Here is a 16,403-nt window from a genome sequence, read left to right as displayed (position 1 = left end):
TCAGGGTCAAACTAGGCATGATGTGGGAGATCCATGAATAGAATCTCTGGTGAAGGGGTTTAAGTGTGGAGAGCAGCTGCAAAGGGGGCCTGGTTTATGCTGAGATTGTGGTGCTGGAGGAAGCTTTGGTGGTGGTTGTTTTTTTAAATCTGTCCGCCTGTTCTGTTTACCTAATTAAAGCCATCTGCCTGAAGCCGCTATTTGCCCTGCAGGGCAAGTCATACGAGTGTCTATATGACACTGTGTGTGTGCAGTTTTAATTAGGGGAAATGGCACAGGGGAAAGGTTAATGCCCCTCCCTTTCCTCTAGTCTAGTGCAACTGAGGTTGATTTCCTGCATTAGATCTGGTTTGGCTCTCATGGCTACCGTATTCCCAGTAGGAGTTTTGCAGTTGGATAAAACGGATCTGAAAATAATGACTTGCAGCAAAGTTGAATCTGTCCGCTTACACCATGAACGTGCTTTTAAAAGACCAATATGCATAACTTTTCCATAACCCTGCACCCGTCAGTCTTGTCCTCTTATCAGTGTAGGGCCTCCTGCATCAGTACTGGAAGAACTTAATAATCACAGCTTAAATACTGTGCAGCCAGCCACGCAGACAAGCAGGATGTGAGCTCGCTGGTGGTACATCACTCATCACTCCATGGGTGCTTCTAGCAAAGGCACGGGACACTCCATGCCGGTGATGCTCTGCATCATTGCTGCTGCACCCAACTCCCAATGGGGATTATGGGAGCACTAGAAGGGGTGAATAAGGCTCAGCCAGAGAGCTTGCATCTGCTTGGCTGTGAGTATGTAAATCCGCATCTTAGTTGTTGTTTCTGCTAAATTGAGTCGATATTTTTATGGCTCCCAGAAGACATATTTTTGGGTGCTGGAGCTTGTCTGCATGAGATGCAGTTCAAGCTTCCTTATGCTCCTTCTTCACAACCGTTACAGGAGTAGCATGAGATAAGTTCCTGCTTGATGCAAGGAAAGTATCACTGCTGCTCCTGTCCTTGGTCCAATCTGCACTCCCTCCATCCCAGTTTTGGCACGGCAGGTCGCTTTCTCTGAAGTATAGAAGGGAGGAAACTGCAGTGAGCTAAAGGTGCATGGAACTCCTCCGATGTGGATCAAACACACTGAAAAATATGGCCTGGACAAACAAACCCCTAGGCATCCAGATTCATAATGTGTCCAGTTTTGTTATTATTTGGCAGTTGAAGAGTCAGAGCTCCTTGAAACTGAATGGGGGAAGGGGGAGATTTGAGAACATTCAGTTGCCAAAGTGCTATGGATCATTCCCAAAGGCTGCAACCAACTTCTCTTCAAGCAGTTGTTCTGACATCAGTAAAACTACTCCATCCAGATTAAGTGGTCTGGGGATTGTGAACCGAGAAATTCTGCCACTGTGTTACTGGTTGACACTACTGATGCTCTCTGATGTGCAAGAGACTAGAATGCTTTATTTTATTTTATTTTTTATTGGTTGGAAGCTTCTGCGAACATTACCATGTGTGTTAAAGACTTTGAAAAGTTAAATACCTTTAAATTGTTTTTAAATGATGCACAAGAATTTCAAATGAGAATAAATATTGGTACAAATATTCTAATTCTGCAGTGATATATCATGGAGTAATTACCCCAGGAGAACCAATCTTCTTGGCGGGGCAGAAACAGGTTTCTAAAATCATATTCCACTGGGCATTACCTTCCATTTCATTCCTCTCTTATATAAAAATGTGTTTGCATGAGAAGCGTGTATTTCATAGTTGCTCTGAGTTTAAATTGTTGCTCCATGACATACTGACTATGGCATGAGCAAAATGAAAAAAGAAAAGAAAAAAGGCCAAATTAATCAAGAATCTAAGAACTAACTTGGGTTATGGAAGGTCTAGGCAAGAACTTCCACGGTATCTCTAGACAAAATCCTACACTTATGCCTTAAAAATCATCTTTTGGCTTTTGTATTAGCTAGCAACATCAATTACACAGCACAGAACTGAATCTAGGTAATTTATTTTAACACTTAGAAGAAGGATTAAAAGAGCTGACTATAACCCTACAACCCCTAGAGTTGAATCAGCAATAAAAATTTGACCCTCTGAGGAGAAATATATCAAAGTTCTTGATATATTTTTAAAGATCAACATAATTGCACATAGGTTGGTAGTGATCATATTTACAATTTCAAGACCCAATCCTGAAAAGCTAAAAACAAGATGAAATATGACTAACCATTCAACCCAGTCTGGATACTTTTTGTAATGGTTACTCTCTTCTTACAGTCCCCAAAACACATAGTTGAAGATGCTCTTGCAGAATAAACACTGTTTGTCAAGTAATATATATTTTGTTTGCATAGGTATATAATAGTACTAAATCGTGTCACTTTTATACTGTGTGTAATACTTGATAATTTTGCCTCTTAGAGTTTCAACATATATATATATATATATCTTTCAATGCTATGTGTGTGGCTTTTCCTGTACTGAGAAACACCCTGTGTGTATGTGTATATATATATATGTGCGTGCATGTGTATATATAAATTAGTTTTAGTTCAGTTGGAATTTTTTGATCCTAGGTTAGTGGCACAATCTGATTGGCTCCACTGTGTCCTCTAGATTAGCTGCCAGAGCCAATCATTTGTGTTTGTGCATAATTAATAAGGCTTTGTGTATTAATGATAATGCTGAAGTGGTGCTAGACCCCCCGCCTATTTTGACTCTCCATTTGCTTCTCTCTCTTACATGTTTTACATGACTAAGGATTAAAACACCATCTTATCATGATTGTGAACATAATTTCACTCAAGTTCTGTACTTTTGTGTTTAGCAAGTTAAGTGCTTACAACCTTCTTTCTCTCTCTCTCCCTTAGTTGCACAGTAAGGATTTTTGAATGTATAGTGTCATCTAAGGTAAGCTTTCATATGGTCCCTGCATATGAAGCTTATGTCTGTTGTCACGTCATACAGAGCCTACCCATGTATGGCATGATTTTCATTATGTCATTTAATGAAAATGGGGTAGTAAAATCAAGATTGTAATAAACTGACTTTATATTACTGTGCCCTTAATTAACAGCTATCACTGAGACTACCTGATGAATGCTTGTGAAAGCAATTCCCTGCAGTGATGCAACCACTTACTAACAGGATATGCAAATATTTCAGCAGGACGCCATAAAGCATGAGCCAGGTTAACAGCTTACTATATATAAACAAGCAAGCCAAACATCAGAGCATTCTAGCATCTAAAGCTAGTTCTTTGCATCTAGGTCCAGATGCCTGAAGAAATGATGCTATTTATACCAAGCTATTTATAGCAAGTTAATTTTACTTGAAAAGTGAATGGTTTTGGTCAAAACTTGCACTACAATGAATTTAAAGAATGCTTTAAAAGCATGCCAATCCCCCGGCCTTGTCTGTCTTCTGCATCACTGAAGATTAGGCCAGCATAGCTCAAAAGCGTGTTTTAAAAAATATCTTCAGTGACATGCCTCTGTGGTCTTGAGTCAAAACTGAATCATGTGGTTTTAGCTAGCAAATTGCACAGAAATGCTAGTTCATTTGGTGAAATGTGGGAGAAACTGCCTCCCTAAGAGTCAATGGTAAAACACTATTCACTAGAGCTGGAACTTTACTGGAAGCATTTTTAAGTTCACTTTCAAAAGGCCTTTGTGTGTTATTTATAGTACAATACAGAAAAGCACCAGAAGGTAAGTGTTTGGTTATTAATGGTCATGTGCACTACACACACATTGCAAGAAAGGGTCGCAATTCTAGGAGGTTTTATCTTATAGCAGGAGTCCTCTTCCTCCCGCCCCATGAGTCTCAACAAGCTAAGGGGGCTATTGTTTGAGTTCAGTCTTCCCCTAGTGTAATTATGGGCCATGCACATGACTCTCCTCTTGCTTCATAGACCATAATATGCTTTGAGGTCCCCCAGGGACCAGGGGACTCTCTTAGAACAAATCAGGCCCCAATGCAGCTAGTCAACACAAGGGGAAAAGCATGAAGTGTACCATACTGCACTGGTGTGTTGGCAATTTGGATCCCTGCATTAATGGGGCAGTGTGGTTACTGGTTCCCCATTGCTCCATCCAACACCTCTGTGGTAATAATTTACCTAGAGAAACCCCTGTATGATGAGCTGATGACATCAATATTGCTTCTGTCTGGCACAGGTGGAGCTGACACAGGGATTCATCACATAATTATCTCTTCCCACATATTTTAATGTATACATGTGTTGCAGAAGAAACATGGGATGGATTCGTGTGGAAGTGGCAAACTCTTCCTCTGTATTGCTCTGTTACCATAATAATAGGTCCTACTTGATATAAGTAGGGCATGCATTGGGAGAGAGCAGGTAGACATGTGGGGCTTCACTTCTGCCTGATCAGTCCACTTAATTACTGAATCCAGACTTACATTTTGAGACGCACTGCAGTATAGAATCTAAAAGGGATGGGCAAACATGTGGCCCCAATATACATTTGTGTAATCTATAGCTATGACTACAAGAACTGCAGTCACCGTCTAAAGAATGATAAGGAATTCAGTTAGATCATGGCAAGCATTTGGGAGCAGTGTTGAAGGAGACTGCATTACTGTTACTGGGAGAGATAAGAGGTATTGCATCTTTACACATCAGTACTGGAAAATAAGTTCAATTGGTGTTGATAAAATTGACTTCTAAGCAAGTATGCTTTGGATTGTGATATAGGCACGCAAAATGCTTTATAACTGTTATCTCTTTTCTTTTCAAAACAACTCTACTGAAAGTGGATTGTGTCATGATGCAGTAAATGAGGGTTGAGAGTTGTACTTTTAGTAAAGTAATTGCATGGCCTCTACAACCTGATCCAACATTTGCTCACTCAGGGCGAAAGATTTTGGACAGTTCAGATGACACACAAAATGCTGAACCGCTAGAACTTGGCCTATCAGGTTGGTGGGTAAGGGGATATACTGACATTGGTTATGTTGCTCGAACCTGCCAATGCCAGTATATCCTGACATACTTACGGTTCCAAACCATCTATAACCTAGATTTGAAGTCAGTTACAGATGTTAAATTTGCCTGCTAACTTGGCAAACAGGCACCTTTTAATGTGGTGATTCTCTTTATTTAGCAGGGGGAGAGTAACTGGCCCTATCCACCCGCAGCACAGTACCTCCAGTGACTGTTGCTGGTGTCTACCTTATGTTTCTTTTTAGATTGTAGCCCTTTGGGGACAAGGATCCATCTTATTTATTTATTATTTCTCTGTGTAAACCGCCCTGAGCCATTTTTGGAAGGGCGGAATAGAAATCGAATAAATAAATAAATGTTTGATTCAGAACCACAAGCAAGGTAGAATTTGCTGACATTGGCAGGTTCAGACAACACTTCAATGTTGGCATGTTTTTGCTGATACTGGAAGTCAGGCTCCCATGTGTACTCTGGGAACCAGCAGTTCATCCAAGTTGCCAGTTTTCTGGAATCTGTGAAGCGGAGTCTGTCTCCTTGCCCCATTACTATGAGGGAAGGGATGTAGACCCAATCTGGTATGTGATGCCACCAACTCATTTAATGAGTACTTGTAGACTTTACTGCTGAGACAAAAATGACCCGGTTCAATCTCTGGTAACTCCAGGTAGGGCTGGGAACCCCTGGACAATCAGTGTAGACCATACTGAGCTAAATGGACCCACCCATGGTCTGATGCAATAGAGTGCAGCTTCACATATCCACATGACCTGCCATGAGGATGAGTTGCTGATGAAATGAAGAAATCACACCATTAAGAAATAATAAATCCCATTAGCAAGAAATACACAACGATCAAATTATCAAGACATCATATTTGGCAACATTCCCATAGGAACCATAATGTATATTTTGCTTATTAAGTGGTTTGAAGCCATCAGACCTGTAGGCCTGTAATAAATGGAACACAAAGTTCATGTGACTCCCAAGGGAGTCACTTCACCCCACATAAAGGGTAGGGAAAGCAAGAGTAAAACTGCAATTCTAAACCTGATTATAAGGAAGCAGCTCTGGTTGAAATCATGGTACTTTCCCCATCTAATACATGTGTTTAGGATCAAGGTGCTTGTAGCTGAAGCTTGCACATTTTTACAGATGTCTGTTCTCTTGGCTACTTGAACTATTGTCTTCTTCCTTGTCCATAGGTGGGGTCTCATTCTTCAGACTACTAATGCAAGGGGTGCCCCCACATATCATTGATTCCTATATGCAAGAAATACAAGCAGGCAACCCTGAGGAAAAGTAAAGATGCCACAATGTTTCTCTGCCACTGCGCTGGAGCGCTGCAGCATTTTAACTCCTACCACAACTGTTCTACAGCATGGTCCAGTTTATTGCCCCTCCCCTCTACCTGTTGCTGCTGCTAGTGAAAAGGAAATTCTCGCATGGATTGCTTTTTGGAGTTGAACTGAAATGTTGAGGCTTACCCACCTTTTGTGATGTTCCACATCGTTGTGTCTTTCTGCTTTGTTGTTGTTGTTCTCTCTCTCTCTCTCCCTTTTTAAAATGCCCATAAGAAGAAAAGCTAAGCAATACGCATGGGAGCTAATCTTTTAGTTAACTAGATGACTAGATATATTTTTTTTCTGTCAGAGTGAGATGCAGATTATCACTGAACTCAGTGGCAAATGCAGTCAGGCCTTGAAACACATACCTCTTTTGATAAATAATGGATCTAACACTTTTAATAGGCTGCTACAAATGGATTGTTTAATACACATGGTTTGCAGCATCTAACAGTTATTTCAGCTAAATGCATCTTCAGTTTAAATAGTTGTATTTCCTGTCACTCATTTGTGAATCACATTTCTCTTGGCTGTTATTAAAAGTTTTATGTAATGTACAATAAAGCTGAAGTGTTTAAGACCTACCTGAATATTTGGTTCATTGGTGTTTGTTCCATGTTGACCTACCATAACCATTCTACCTTTGTGGTTTCTTTGCCTATTATCAACTCAATTGGCATCTGCAGAAGCTGGATAATGGATAAGGTGCATCCAGAGGTTCAGATTGCATCCAGAGGTTTAGCAACTATTGGGCCAAGTGCCTAACTAATAGGTACACTAATAAGCAACTATGGAAAAACTAACAACATAGAAACTCTTAGATGCTGGAAGACTAACAAACAATTCATTGTGTAATCATGCATTAAGAATTTTGCACAGCCCTCCCCTCTAGTATTAAGGGATGCAACATATTTGCATCAGTGGAAATGTTGGACATGACTAAAGGTCAGTTTTGCTTCCACATGATGTTCCCCAAGTGTGTTCTGAGATGTATTTATAAAATGGATGTGAAACAATCCAGATTCTACACAGTTCTGTCGCTGCAGTTGCCACCCTTGAGAAAAAGCCGTTTTCCACAAGCGCTGTTTGATAGTGGAACAGTCTGTCTCGATAGTGGAACAGTGTGCTTTGTGCAGTGGTAGATTCTCCTTCACTGGATATTTTCAAACAGAGGCTCGAAGGCCATTTGCCAGGGATGCTGCAGCAGTTTCTTGCACTGAACAAGAGGCTGGTGCAGAAGACCTCCATGGTTCCTTCCAGCTCTAAAATTCTGTTGGATGCATCCAAAAATGCAACCTTTCCTTTCATTACAGTTACCTCTACTATTACAATTTGCAGCTGAAATATACGACTCTTATAGAAGTACAGACCTCATGGATTTTCAACTTGATTCATGGCTGCTCCACAAAATATGGCAATGGCAGTTAGCCTTGATGGCTTTAAAAAGGATTAGTTAAATCCATAGAAGACAAGACCCATCAATGACCACTGGTCATGACAGTTCTATGGAGCCTCAGTGTATGCTGCTGAATCCCAGTTGCGGGGGAGCAATAAAGGGAGAGGGCTATTGCCTTCATGCTGTTTGTAGACTTCTCAGGGGCATCTGGTTGGCTTTTGTGGGGGAAAGGATGCTTGATTCAGCAGGGCTCTTCTTATGTTTCTTCATATTGCTAATACAGCAACCCATGTTCATTTAGCATGACTATCCACAGATCAAGAGGATAATGCAAGGATTCATAAGCATGTTTATGGTGTTTATTTTATTTTATTTATTTATTTTATTGTTGAATTTCTATACCGCCTTTCATTAAAAACAACCCCAAGGCGGTTTACAAAAGTTAAAAACATACAATAAAAATGACAATTAAAATATTAAGCTAAAAATATAAAACAAATCTAATTTAAAAACTATAAAATACAAGCATAAAAACACATAAACACAAGAGTAAAAACACACAGAAGCAGCATAGAAACGGTCATGTAAAAGCCTGGGTAAAAAGCCAAGATTTAAGCAGCTTTCCAAAAACTGTGATGGAGTCAGAGGAGCGAATGGCCACTGGGAGAGCATTCCAAAGTCTGGGGACAGCAACAGAGAAGGCCCTGTCCCGAGTGCACAACAGATGAGCCTCCTTCATTGTAGGCACCCAGAGCAGAGCCCCCTCAGATGACCTTGTCAAGCAGGCAGCAACCCTTGGGAGCAGGTGGTCCCTGTGTTCTGCATAGTAAAGAGATTCCCAAGAAAAACAACCCCTTCCAATGGATAGGGATGTGCACGAACTGGTCCGAAGGCCATGCAAGAGGCCTTCGAACCAGTTTGTGCTGGAGCCGGTTCGAAGTTCAATGCCGGCGTGGGGGTCTCCCTTTATTGGTGGGGGGTTGCACTTACCCCTCCCACCGCTTCCCCCCCACCGGCGCTCCATTTTTAAAAAGTGTTTTCAGGGCGGCAGTGTTCCTCCCTGCCGCCCCTGCTGTTGCCTGGAAATACTGGAAGTATGGGCTGCCTGTATTACGGATTTCTGCCAGGAGTGCATTCCACAACCTCGGAGCAGCTACAGAGATGGTCAAGTCGCCACCAGACAAACCATTGTCTGAGTTGCCATGGACCTCCTCAGACGGATGGACCTCCTCAGATGACCTTAACATGCGGTGGGGAAGGCGCTCTCCAAGATAACTCGAACCTAAGCTGTTCAGGGCTTTAAAGGTAATAACCAGCACTTCAAATTTTGCCAGGAAACGTATCAGCAGCCAGTGCCTGTTTCAAAACAGGCATAATATGGTTTCTCTGGGTTGCCCCAGAGACCAATTTCGTTGCTTTATTTCAAACTAACTGAAGTTTCCGAACTACATACAAAGGCAGCCCCACGTAAAGTGCATTGCAATAGTTGAGCCTGGAGGTTGCCAGCTGATGCACCACTGTTTTGAGGTCCTCTTCAACATTATCCACATTTTTTATCATAAAATATATTATAGCACAGAAGAAAAACAGGCAATTGGCAAATCCTAGGCCAAATCTTGAAGGATGCATGCTGCCCTCTCCTCTCCCTTCCTTAGAAACAAATACTGCACAGAGCAGAGAGGGAATAGCACAGAGAAAGGCAAAAGCAGAAGGCATGACAATCTTTCGGAAAGACTCGGAGCTGCAGCCAGGGGGACTGTGCAGAGCAGAAGCTTCGGCCAAAGCTTCACACAGGCCCAATAAACAATGAAGCTATTCTCGCATGCAGCGAAAACCAGGCTAGGGAAGCCCAGAGGAGGCGATTAAAATCTCCAGGAATGCTTAATAGGCACTTGGAGATCGATGCCGAATTCCTGGAGGCTGCAGGCCAACACTGGAGGCTTCGCAACCCACCCACCTGCACGCCTCTGGAAGCTGTTGAGGATTGAGGCGTCTGCGACTTAGGCGTGCGAACTGGATCCTGACTCCCCCGCCTCACCTCAACGTGTGTTGCTCAGCAGCAGGAAAGAGAAGCAGGCAGAACTCAGCGAAAGCGCCGCGCCTGCCTGCCACACACGTGTGCGTAAAGGCGGCCATGGTCACCGTGCAGCTGTTGGCAAAGCAGGCCACTTAAAGAGGCGGGTGCGGACACGACGCTTCCCCTGCTGGCTGCGCTGAGCGGGACGGGACGGCCGCCGCGCCTTCCTCGCTCCCCGCGACTTCCTGCCCGCCTCTTCTAGCCAGAGAGCCCGAGCAGCCAAGATAGTCCTGCCCCCTCTTCCTTCCCCGCCCCAGCCCAGCCCGCAGAGGCGGCCGGGCTCTTCCTGCAGCAGCAGCCGCGTTCGCGAGCAGGGAGTCCCCGGCTCCAGGCAGGGCGGCGTCAGCTGAGGGGCCACCATGGGGCTGCCGGAGCCCCTGAGCTTGGCGCAGCTGAAGCGCCTGGAGCAGCACCGCTACAGCGCGTCCGGACGCTCGCTGCTGGAGCCGCCGCTGCAGCTCTACTGGGCCTGGCTGGTGGAGTGCACGCCGACCTGGCTGGCCCCCAACGCCATCACCCTCGGAGGCCTCGTCGTCAACCTGCTCCCCATCCTGCTGCTCATCGCCTGCTGCCCAAGCGCCACTGAGGAGGTAGGTGCTGCGGGAGGGAGGGGAGCGGGTTCTCCTTTTAAGGCGAGCGGTTCCCCTCGGCGCGCCATCCGCTTCCGCCGGGTGGGACTCGGTTACGGGGATGGGCTAGCTGATGTGGGGAGGGGCTGCCCCTCGGAGGGGGTCAAATTCCAGAAGGGGAGCCGCGTCTTGCGCTTGCAGCCAGGCCGGCAGACAGGCTTGCAGGCTGATTGTGGCAGGAGCGCTCGTGGAGGAGAGTGCCCTTCGTGGCTGGAGAGTCCATATACAGAAGTTTGTGCCACACTGAGTGTGCCAGTCCTGGAGGTGCCACAAGACTTTTCTGGACCCTTCAGCCGATCCCCATGTATGGCTGAAGGGAAGGCAGCTTTAGAATAACTAATAATCTGCCTTAGATACGCATTTATTTTGTCTGACCATTGCCTTTTGTGCAAGGGATTTGACGGGTTTATTAAAACATAGGTAAAATCTGAAAAAAACTGTTTACTGAGTGTAAAAATGGGGGTGTTTGTATACATCGGGACAGGAGCAGTGCTCCTTTTTCAGCTCTTCCAGGAAAACCCCCAATTATCTAGGGCTTATTTAGAAGAAAGTCTGACTGAGGCCAATAAGACTTACTCTCAAGTCAAGACTTACTCTCCAATGAGAACTTAAAGAATTGTAGGGCTTTCCTATACTATTGGGGATATACAGTGAGGGAAATAAGTATTTGATCACCTGCTGATTTTGTCCGTTTGCCCTCTGACACAGAAATGACCAGGCTATAATTGGAATGGTAGGTTTATTGTAGCTGTGAGAGACAGAATAACAACAAACAAACCCTCAAAAGCCCAGTGCCCAAAAGTCAGCGATGGATTTGCATTGTAGTGAGGGAAATAAGTATTCGATCCCTTCACAAAAGATGTCTTAGTACTTGGTGGCAAAACCCTTGTTGGCAATCACAGAGGTCAGATGTTTCTTGTAGTTGGCCACCAGGTTTGCACACAACCCAGGAGGGATGTTGTCCCACTCCTCTTTGCAGATCCTCTCCAAGTCAGAAAGGTTTCAAGGCTGATGTTTGGCAACCCGAACCTTCAGCTCCCTCCACAGATTTTCTATGGGAATAAGGTCTGGAGACTGGCTGGGCCACTCCAGGACCTTCATGTGCTTCTTCTTGAGCCACTCCTTTGTTGCCTTGGCTGTGTGTTTTGGGTCATCATCATGCTGGAATACCCATCCACGACCCATTCTCAATGCCCTGGCTGAGGGAAGGAGGTGCTCACCCAAGATCTGACGGTACATGGTCCCGTCCATCTTCCCTTTGATGCGGTGAAGGTGTCCTGTCCCCTTAGCAGAAAAACACCCCCAAAGCATAATGTGTCCACCTCCATGTTTGACGGTGGGGATGGTGTTCTTGGGCTCATAGGCAGCATTCCTCCTCCTCCTCCACACACGGCGAGTTGAGTTGATGCCAAAGAGCTCGATTTTGGTCTCATCTGACCACAACACTTTCGCCCAGTTCTCCTCTGGATCATTCAGATGTGCATTGGCAAACTGCAGACGGGCCTGTACATGTGCTGCCTTGAGCAGGGGGACCTTGCGGGCATTGCAAGATTTCAGTCCTTCACGGCGTAGTGTGTTACCAATTGTTTTCTTGGTGACTATGGTTCCAGCTGCCCTAAGATCATTGACAAGTTCCCCCCGTGTAGTTCTGGGCTGCTTTGTCACCGTTCTCATGATCATTGCAACTCCACGAGGTGAGATCTTGCATGGAGCCCCAGACCGAGGGAGATTGACAGTTATTTTGTGTTTCTTCCATTTGCGAGTTATCGTGCCAACTGTAGTCACCTTCTCACCAAGCTGCTTGGCGATAGTCTTGTAGCCCAGTCCAGCCTTGTGCAGGTCTACAACCTTGTCCCTGACATCCTTCGACAGCTCTTTGGTCTTGGGCATGGTGGTGAGTTTGGAAGCTGAGTGATTGCTTGCTTCTATGGACAGGTGTCTTTTATACAGGTACTGTCACAAGCTGGGATTAGGAGCACTCCCTTACAGAGGGTGTTCCTCATCTCAGCTCGTTACCTGCATATAGTGAAAAGACACCTGGGAGCCTGAAATCTTGCTGGTTGATAGGGGATCGAATACTTATTTCCCTCACTACAATGCAAATCCATCGCTGACTTTTGGGCACTGGGCTTTTGAGGGTTTGTTTGTTGTTATTCTGTCTCTCACAGCTACAATAAACCTACCATTCCAATTATAGCCTGGTCATTTCTGTGTCAGAGGGCAAACGGACAAAATCAGCAGGGGATCAAATACTTATTTCCCTCACTGTATAAGATATGTGTGCAACAAGTAGGAACTGGTCATGTCTTCTCAAGATAGTCCTTCTAATGCTGCTGTGTTGCATTTCTGAGCGTGCACGATGGTATTTCTTTTTGGTCATAAAGAATATGTGGCTTTTATACCTAAATAGTGGAAAATAGGCTTTTGCTTACAAAAGACACAGCAAATGTGTCTGCCTTCTAGGTGTCACAAGACGCGTCTTGTTTTCACGGGAGAGCATCTCTATGCCTATATAGTACTGTGTGGAGTGTGGCTGCTCAAGTGTCATAGGTATCTTCTACAGTACTTGCAGAGAGCTTTGTCAACACTCTCTCAATGTCTTTGTAGCACTCTTCAGTTCTGTGATGAGTGTGGCTGGAGTGTTTTACAGATACTGCCATTTCCTACCTATACTGACTACCAGAGTGCTTATGACATCATAAGTGGCAGCTGAAACAATTCCCCTTCCTCACGTCTGTTCAGTTCACTAGGGATTTCTTTCTGTTTCCCTGAGCTTTAACATATATATTCTGGATGTAGTACTTCTGTCCCATCACACTGCTGGAGTGCAGTGGTTAGCTTCCTCTTCCTGTTTATTTTTATTTTATTTTTTATTTTTTATTGTTAGATTTATATACCGCCTTTCGCTAAAAACAACCCCAAGGCGGTTTCTTCCTCGCCCCACAAATTGTAGCAATGGATTTCCAGGAGCCTCCCCCTCCCCCCGCCCATTTTTGGCAGCTGATTCCTCTGGTGTGCAAAGCCAGCTCGGGAGTGCTTCTCCCCTCTCTTTTAAGCATTGCGTGTCTATTTCCTTTGCTGAGCAAAGCTAATCTATCCCCCCCAGTCTGTGGGGTATAGAATGTAAGTCCACTTGAGGTTTCAGATCATGTAATTCACAGTTATGGCTGCAGTAACAGCTGTCTGGAACTGGATGGGACTTTGCTTCTTAGTAAATGGGCAATCTGAAGTCAAACATAAGAGTTCGAAAATACTATAGCTTGAAGACTCTCCCCCCCCCACTTTTTTTTTTTGGTCAGGCCTTTGAAATATAATTTTATTAGGTCAGTGAAAATATAACTTGTCTTGTACTACTGTTGGTACCTAAATGGCTGGTACCAAATATTGGTACCTAACCCTAACCGACTCTTTGTATCCCTGACATAGTGTTGAATTATGCTTTGTTCATTGTCAGCTGCTTTTATCCTAGAAAGATGCAGCAAATGATTAAAACAAGACTTTTAAAGTTAGGGGTGGGAAGTTAATCCTTAGGATGACTGGTTGCTACAAAGCCAGCTGAGGTGATCTGAGGACTAGACAGCCTGTCAGTTCACCTCATCATAGCAAACTGCCTTGTGCCAAGTCAGACCATTGGTCCATCTAGCTCACTATTGTCTATGCCACAACTTATTGTGTTGGGAATGATGGGAATTGTAGTTCAGTGACAGCTGGAGTGCCAAAGGTTGCCTGCCCCTGGTCTATGCACACTGGCAGCAATTCTGCAAGGTTTCAGGCAGGTCTTTCCCTACCTGGAGATGCAAGGGGTTGAACCTGGGGAGCTTCTACATACAAAGCAGATGCTCTGCCACTGAGCTACAGCCCCATACATATCTGGGGCCTTGCCAGATATAAAGGTCTTAAAGCTTTGCTTTAGGAAAAAAAAGAAAAGAAATTGGTCGATCCTCTTTTCAAAAGGAAAAATTTTGCTCTCTATTAGGCTTGATAATCATTTTTATACTTTATCGCCTTATCTAAGTTATACACTGATCTTAGATGAATCACCAAACTTCTGGTGCTGATTTTGATTCTGTTTTGTCCAGTGCTTCTCAGTACTATGGAAAATGACAGATTAGAAAAATGTAAAAATCCCTTGTGTCCTTATTCTTTACATCCAGTCATGGGGCTTAAGAAGTGGTTGTGCTGGCGAGAAGCCTGAGGTGTCCAATAATACCCAGTACAATCAGCAGAGATCCAATCTCTGCTTCTATCGATAAAAATTCTAAATTCCTCACATAAACACAGTTTAGATCCCTTTTCACTCAGCCAGTGTTGAGCACTTCTCAGCCCAATGCGCACATTAGGTATGAGCCTGCCTACTTGGAAGTAAGCTCCAGAGTTCAATGGGACTTGCTCCCAGGACTTATTTGTGAGAACATCCCAGTGAACTCAGTGGAACTTGCCTCCAAGTAAATAGATTCATAGGGTTGCGCTGTATGTTCTGTTGACTTTAATAGAATCGAATTAAGCAATTCTTAATAAGCATAGGGTGAATTTAAAATGCTTAACTCTGGCTGGGTTGTATCTAAAATGTTAGTGTATGCTGCTAGGGAAGTCCCCGAGTAGTTGCACTTTTTGTGCTTTTATTTCTGGTTGCTTTCACTTCATTGTTCTCCTGCATTAGCTGCATGTTGCTGGCGGGTTGAGGAAATGATCATTTGTTGCCAGAAATAAACGTGCTGAGTCTTCAGAGATCTTTAGCAGTTGAATGGGACAATGTGTCACTTGTTCATGTGTGTTTCAAGAACTTGCTGAGCTATTTCAGTAAATATTTAAATCCATGCCAATCCAACTCTTTTCCTCCTCTTGCTTGAATAGTTGTCTTCACCTCCATTCATGTAGGTGTACGCCCTCTTTCCCTCATCCCTTGTTCTCTATTTATACTCTGCGAGTTTATCCTTTTCTGATCGTCTATGCTTGCCTCCAAAACTTTTTGTACAGCATGACCCTTTAAAGATCAGCTTTAATTTTTAGAGTCTGCATATAGTCACTGTAGATGGGAAGTTTAGAGACCTTTGAAACTTTCCAGATCTTGCATATATGTGAGCTTGTTTCATGCACACAAAGTCAACAGTGGAAATTCTTGCAACATTGTTAATTCTCGAGAATGTCCTGATCGCAAATACACCCCTCTGTTGTCCTTTTGTCCACATAACAGTAACTCTCCACCATGCTTGAAGAGGTAGTGCTTCTCATTAATGGCATGTGGAGTACTAATGTACTCTACATGCCATTATATACTTATATAATGGCATTTTAAACAGCTTTCACGTTTATAAAAGGTGCCTATTGTTGGAGGTTTGGCCTGGTGACAGTTTAAGAGTCTTAGTCCTAATAGCAACCACAACAAATATTTCTTTTCAGTTATTAACCTACTCAAGGTGGGCCAAAGTTCCAAGGTCCTAAATCTGGGACAAACCTCCTTACTACCTTTTACCCTCATTTGCCCGGTTTTCCTTTAATCTTGTTTGTTTCTCATATGTAAGGATGGGATTGACACAAATACCTTGTCTTATTGGTAACTGGGCTATAGTATTCACAGCTCAGAGTTTCCCCAAATATGGATTGAAGCTCCATTCAAATTGCTCCAAAGAAGTTGGTGCAATTAAAAAAACAACAACCTTATTTAAATACATTGGAAGCAAGAAACCTGCCAAGGAGGCAATCGGACTATTGGATGACAAGGAGTTTAAGGGGATGCATAAAGAGGATAAAGAGATTGCAGAGAAACTGAATGAATTATTTGCATCTGTCTGAAGGGTATGCCTTCATCTCCTGCTTGTGTGCTTTCTAGATGCATCTGGTTGGACTATGCTGGACTAAATAGGGGATCTGACTGATCCAGCAGGGTGTTGCTTAAGTAAATTTACAAGAACCTGCCCCTTGGGTCCTGTGACCTTGTGATGAAGTACTACAAGGATAGTTAAAGGCTATTACAGAGGCAAATGCAGAAGTA

The 16,403-nt window shown here is 43.8% G+C and overlaps 2 protein-coding genes across 13 annotated transcripts in view; both read left to right on the top strand.

The window, feature by feature from the left end:
* The window catches only part of MYBPC1 (myosin binding protein C1), a 130,947-nt gene extending 124,054 nt beyond the window's left edge, over positions 1-6,893 (top strand). For 9 of the 12 annotated variants that reach the window (XM_053255296.1, XM_053255297.1, XM_053255295.1 and 6 more), the window contains one exon: positions 6,169-6,893. In XM_053255296.1, the coding sequence (XP_053111271.1) occupies positions 6,169-6,269 (101 nt within the window). In that variant the 3' untranslated portion in view covers positions 6,270-6,893. Of the gene's footprint in view, positions 1-1,607; positions 1,667-2,867; positions 2,908-6,168 lie in introns of all 12 variants that reach the window. The other 3 variants (XM_053255302.1, XM_053255293.1, XM_053255299.1) reach the window with 2 other exon arrangements.
* A 2,861-nt stretch (positions 6,894-9,754) lies between these two features.
* CHPT1 (choline phosphotransferase 1) overlaps positions 9,755-16,403 on the top strand; it is a 28,753-nt gene continuing 22,104 nt past the window's right edge. Inside the window, exon 1 of the mRNA XM_053253588.1 lies at positions 9,755-10,372. Within this exon, the coding sequence (XP_053109563.1) occupies positions 10,142-10,372 (231 nt within the window). The 5' untranslated portion in view covers positions 9,755-10,141. The remainder of the gene's footprint in view (positions 10,373-16,403) is intronic.

The sequence above is a fragment of the Hemicordylus capensis genome, chromosome 5, assembly GCF_027244095.1.
Source record: "Hemicordylus capensis ecotype Gifberg chromosome 5, rHemCap1.1.pri, whole genome shotgun sequence".
Taxonomy (NCBI): domain Eukaryota; kingdom Metazoa; phylum Chordata; class Lepidosauria; order Squamata; family Cordylidae; genus Hemicordylus; species Hemicordylus capensis.
Note: the sequence above shows the minus strand (reverse complement) of the source record. Positions and strands in the feature narration are given on the sequence as shown.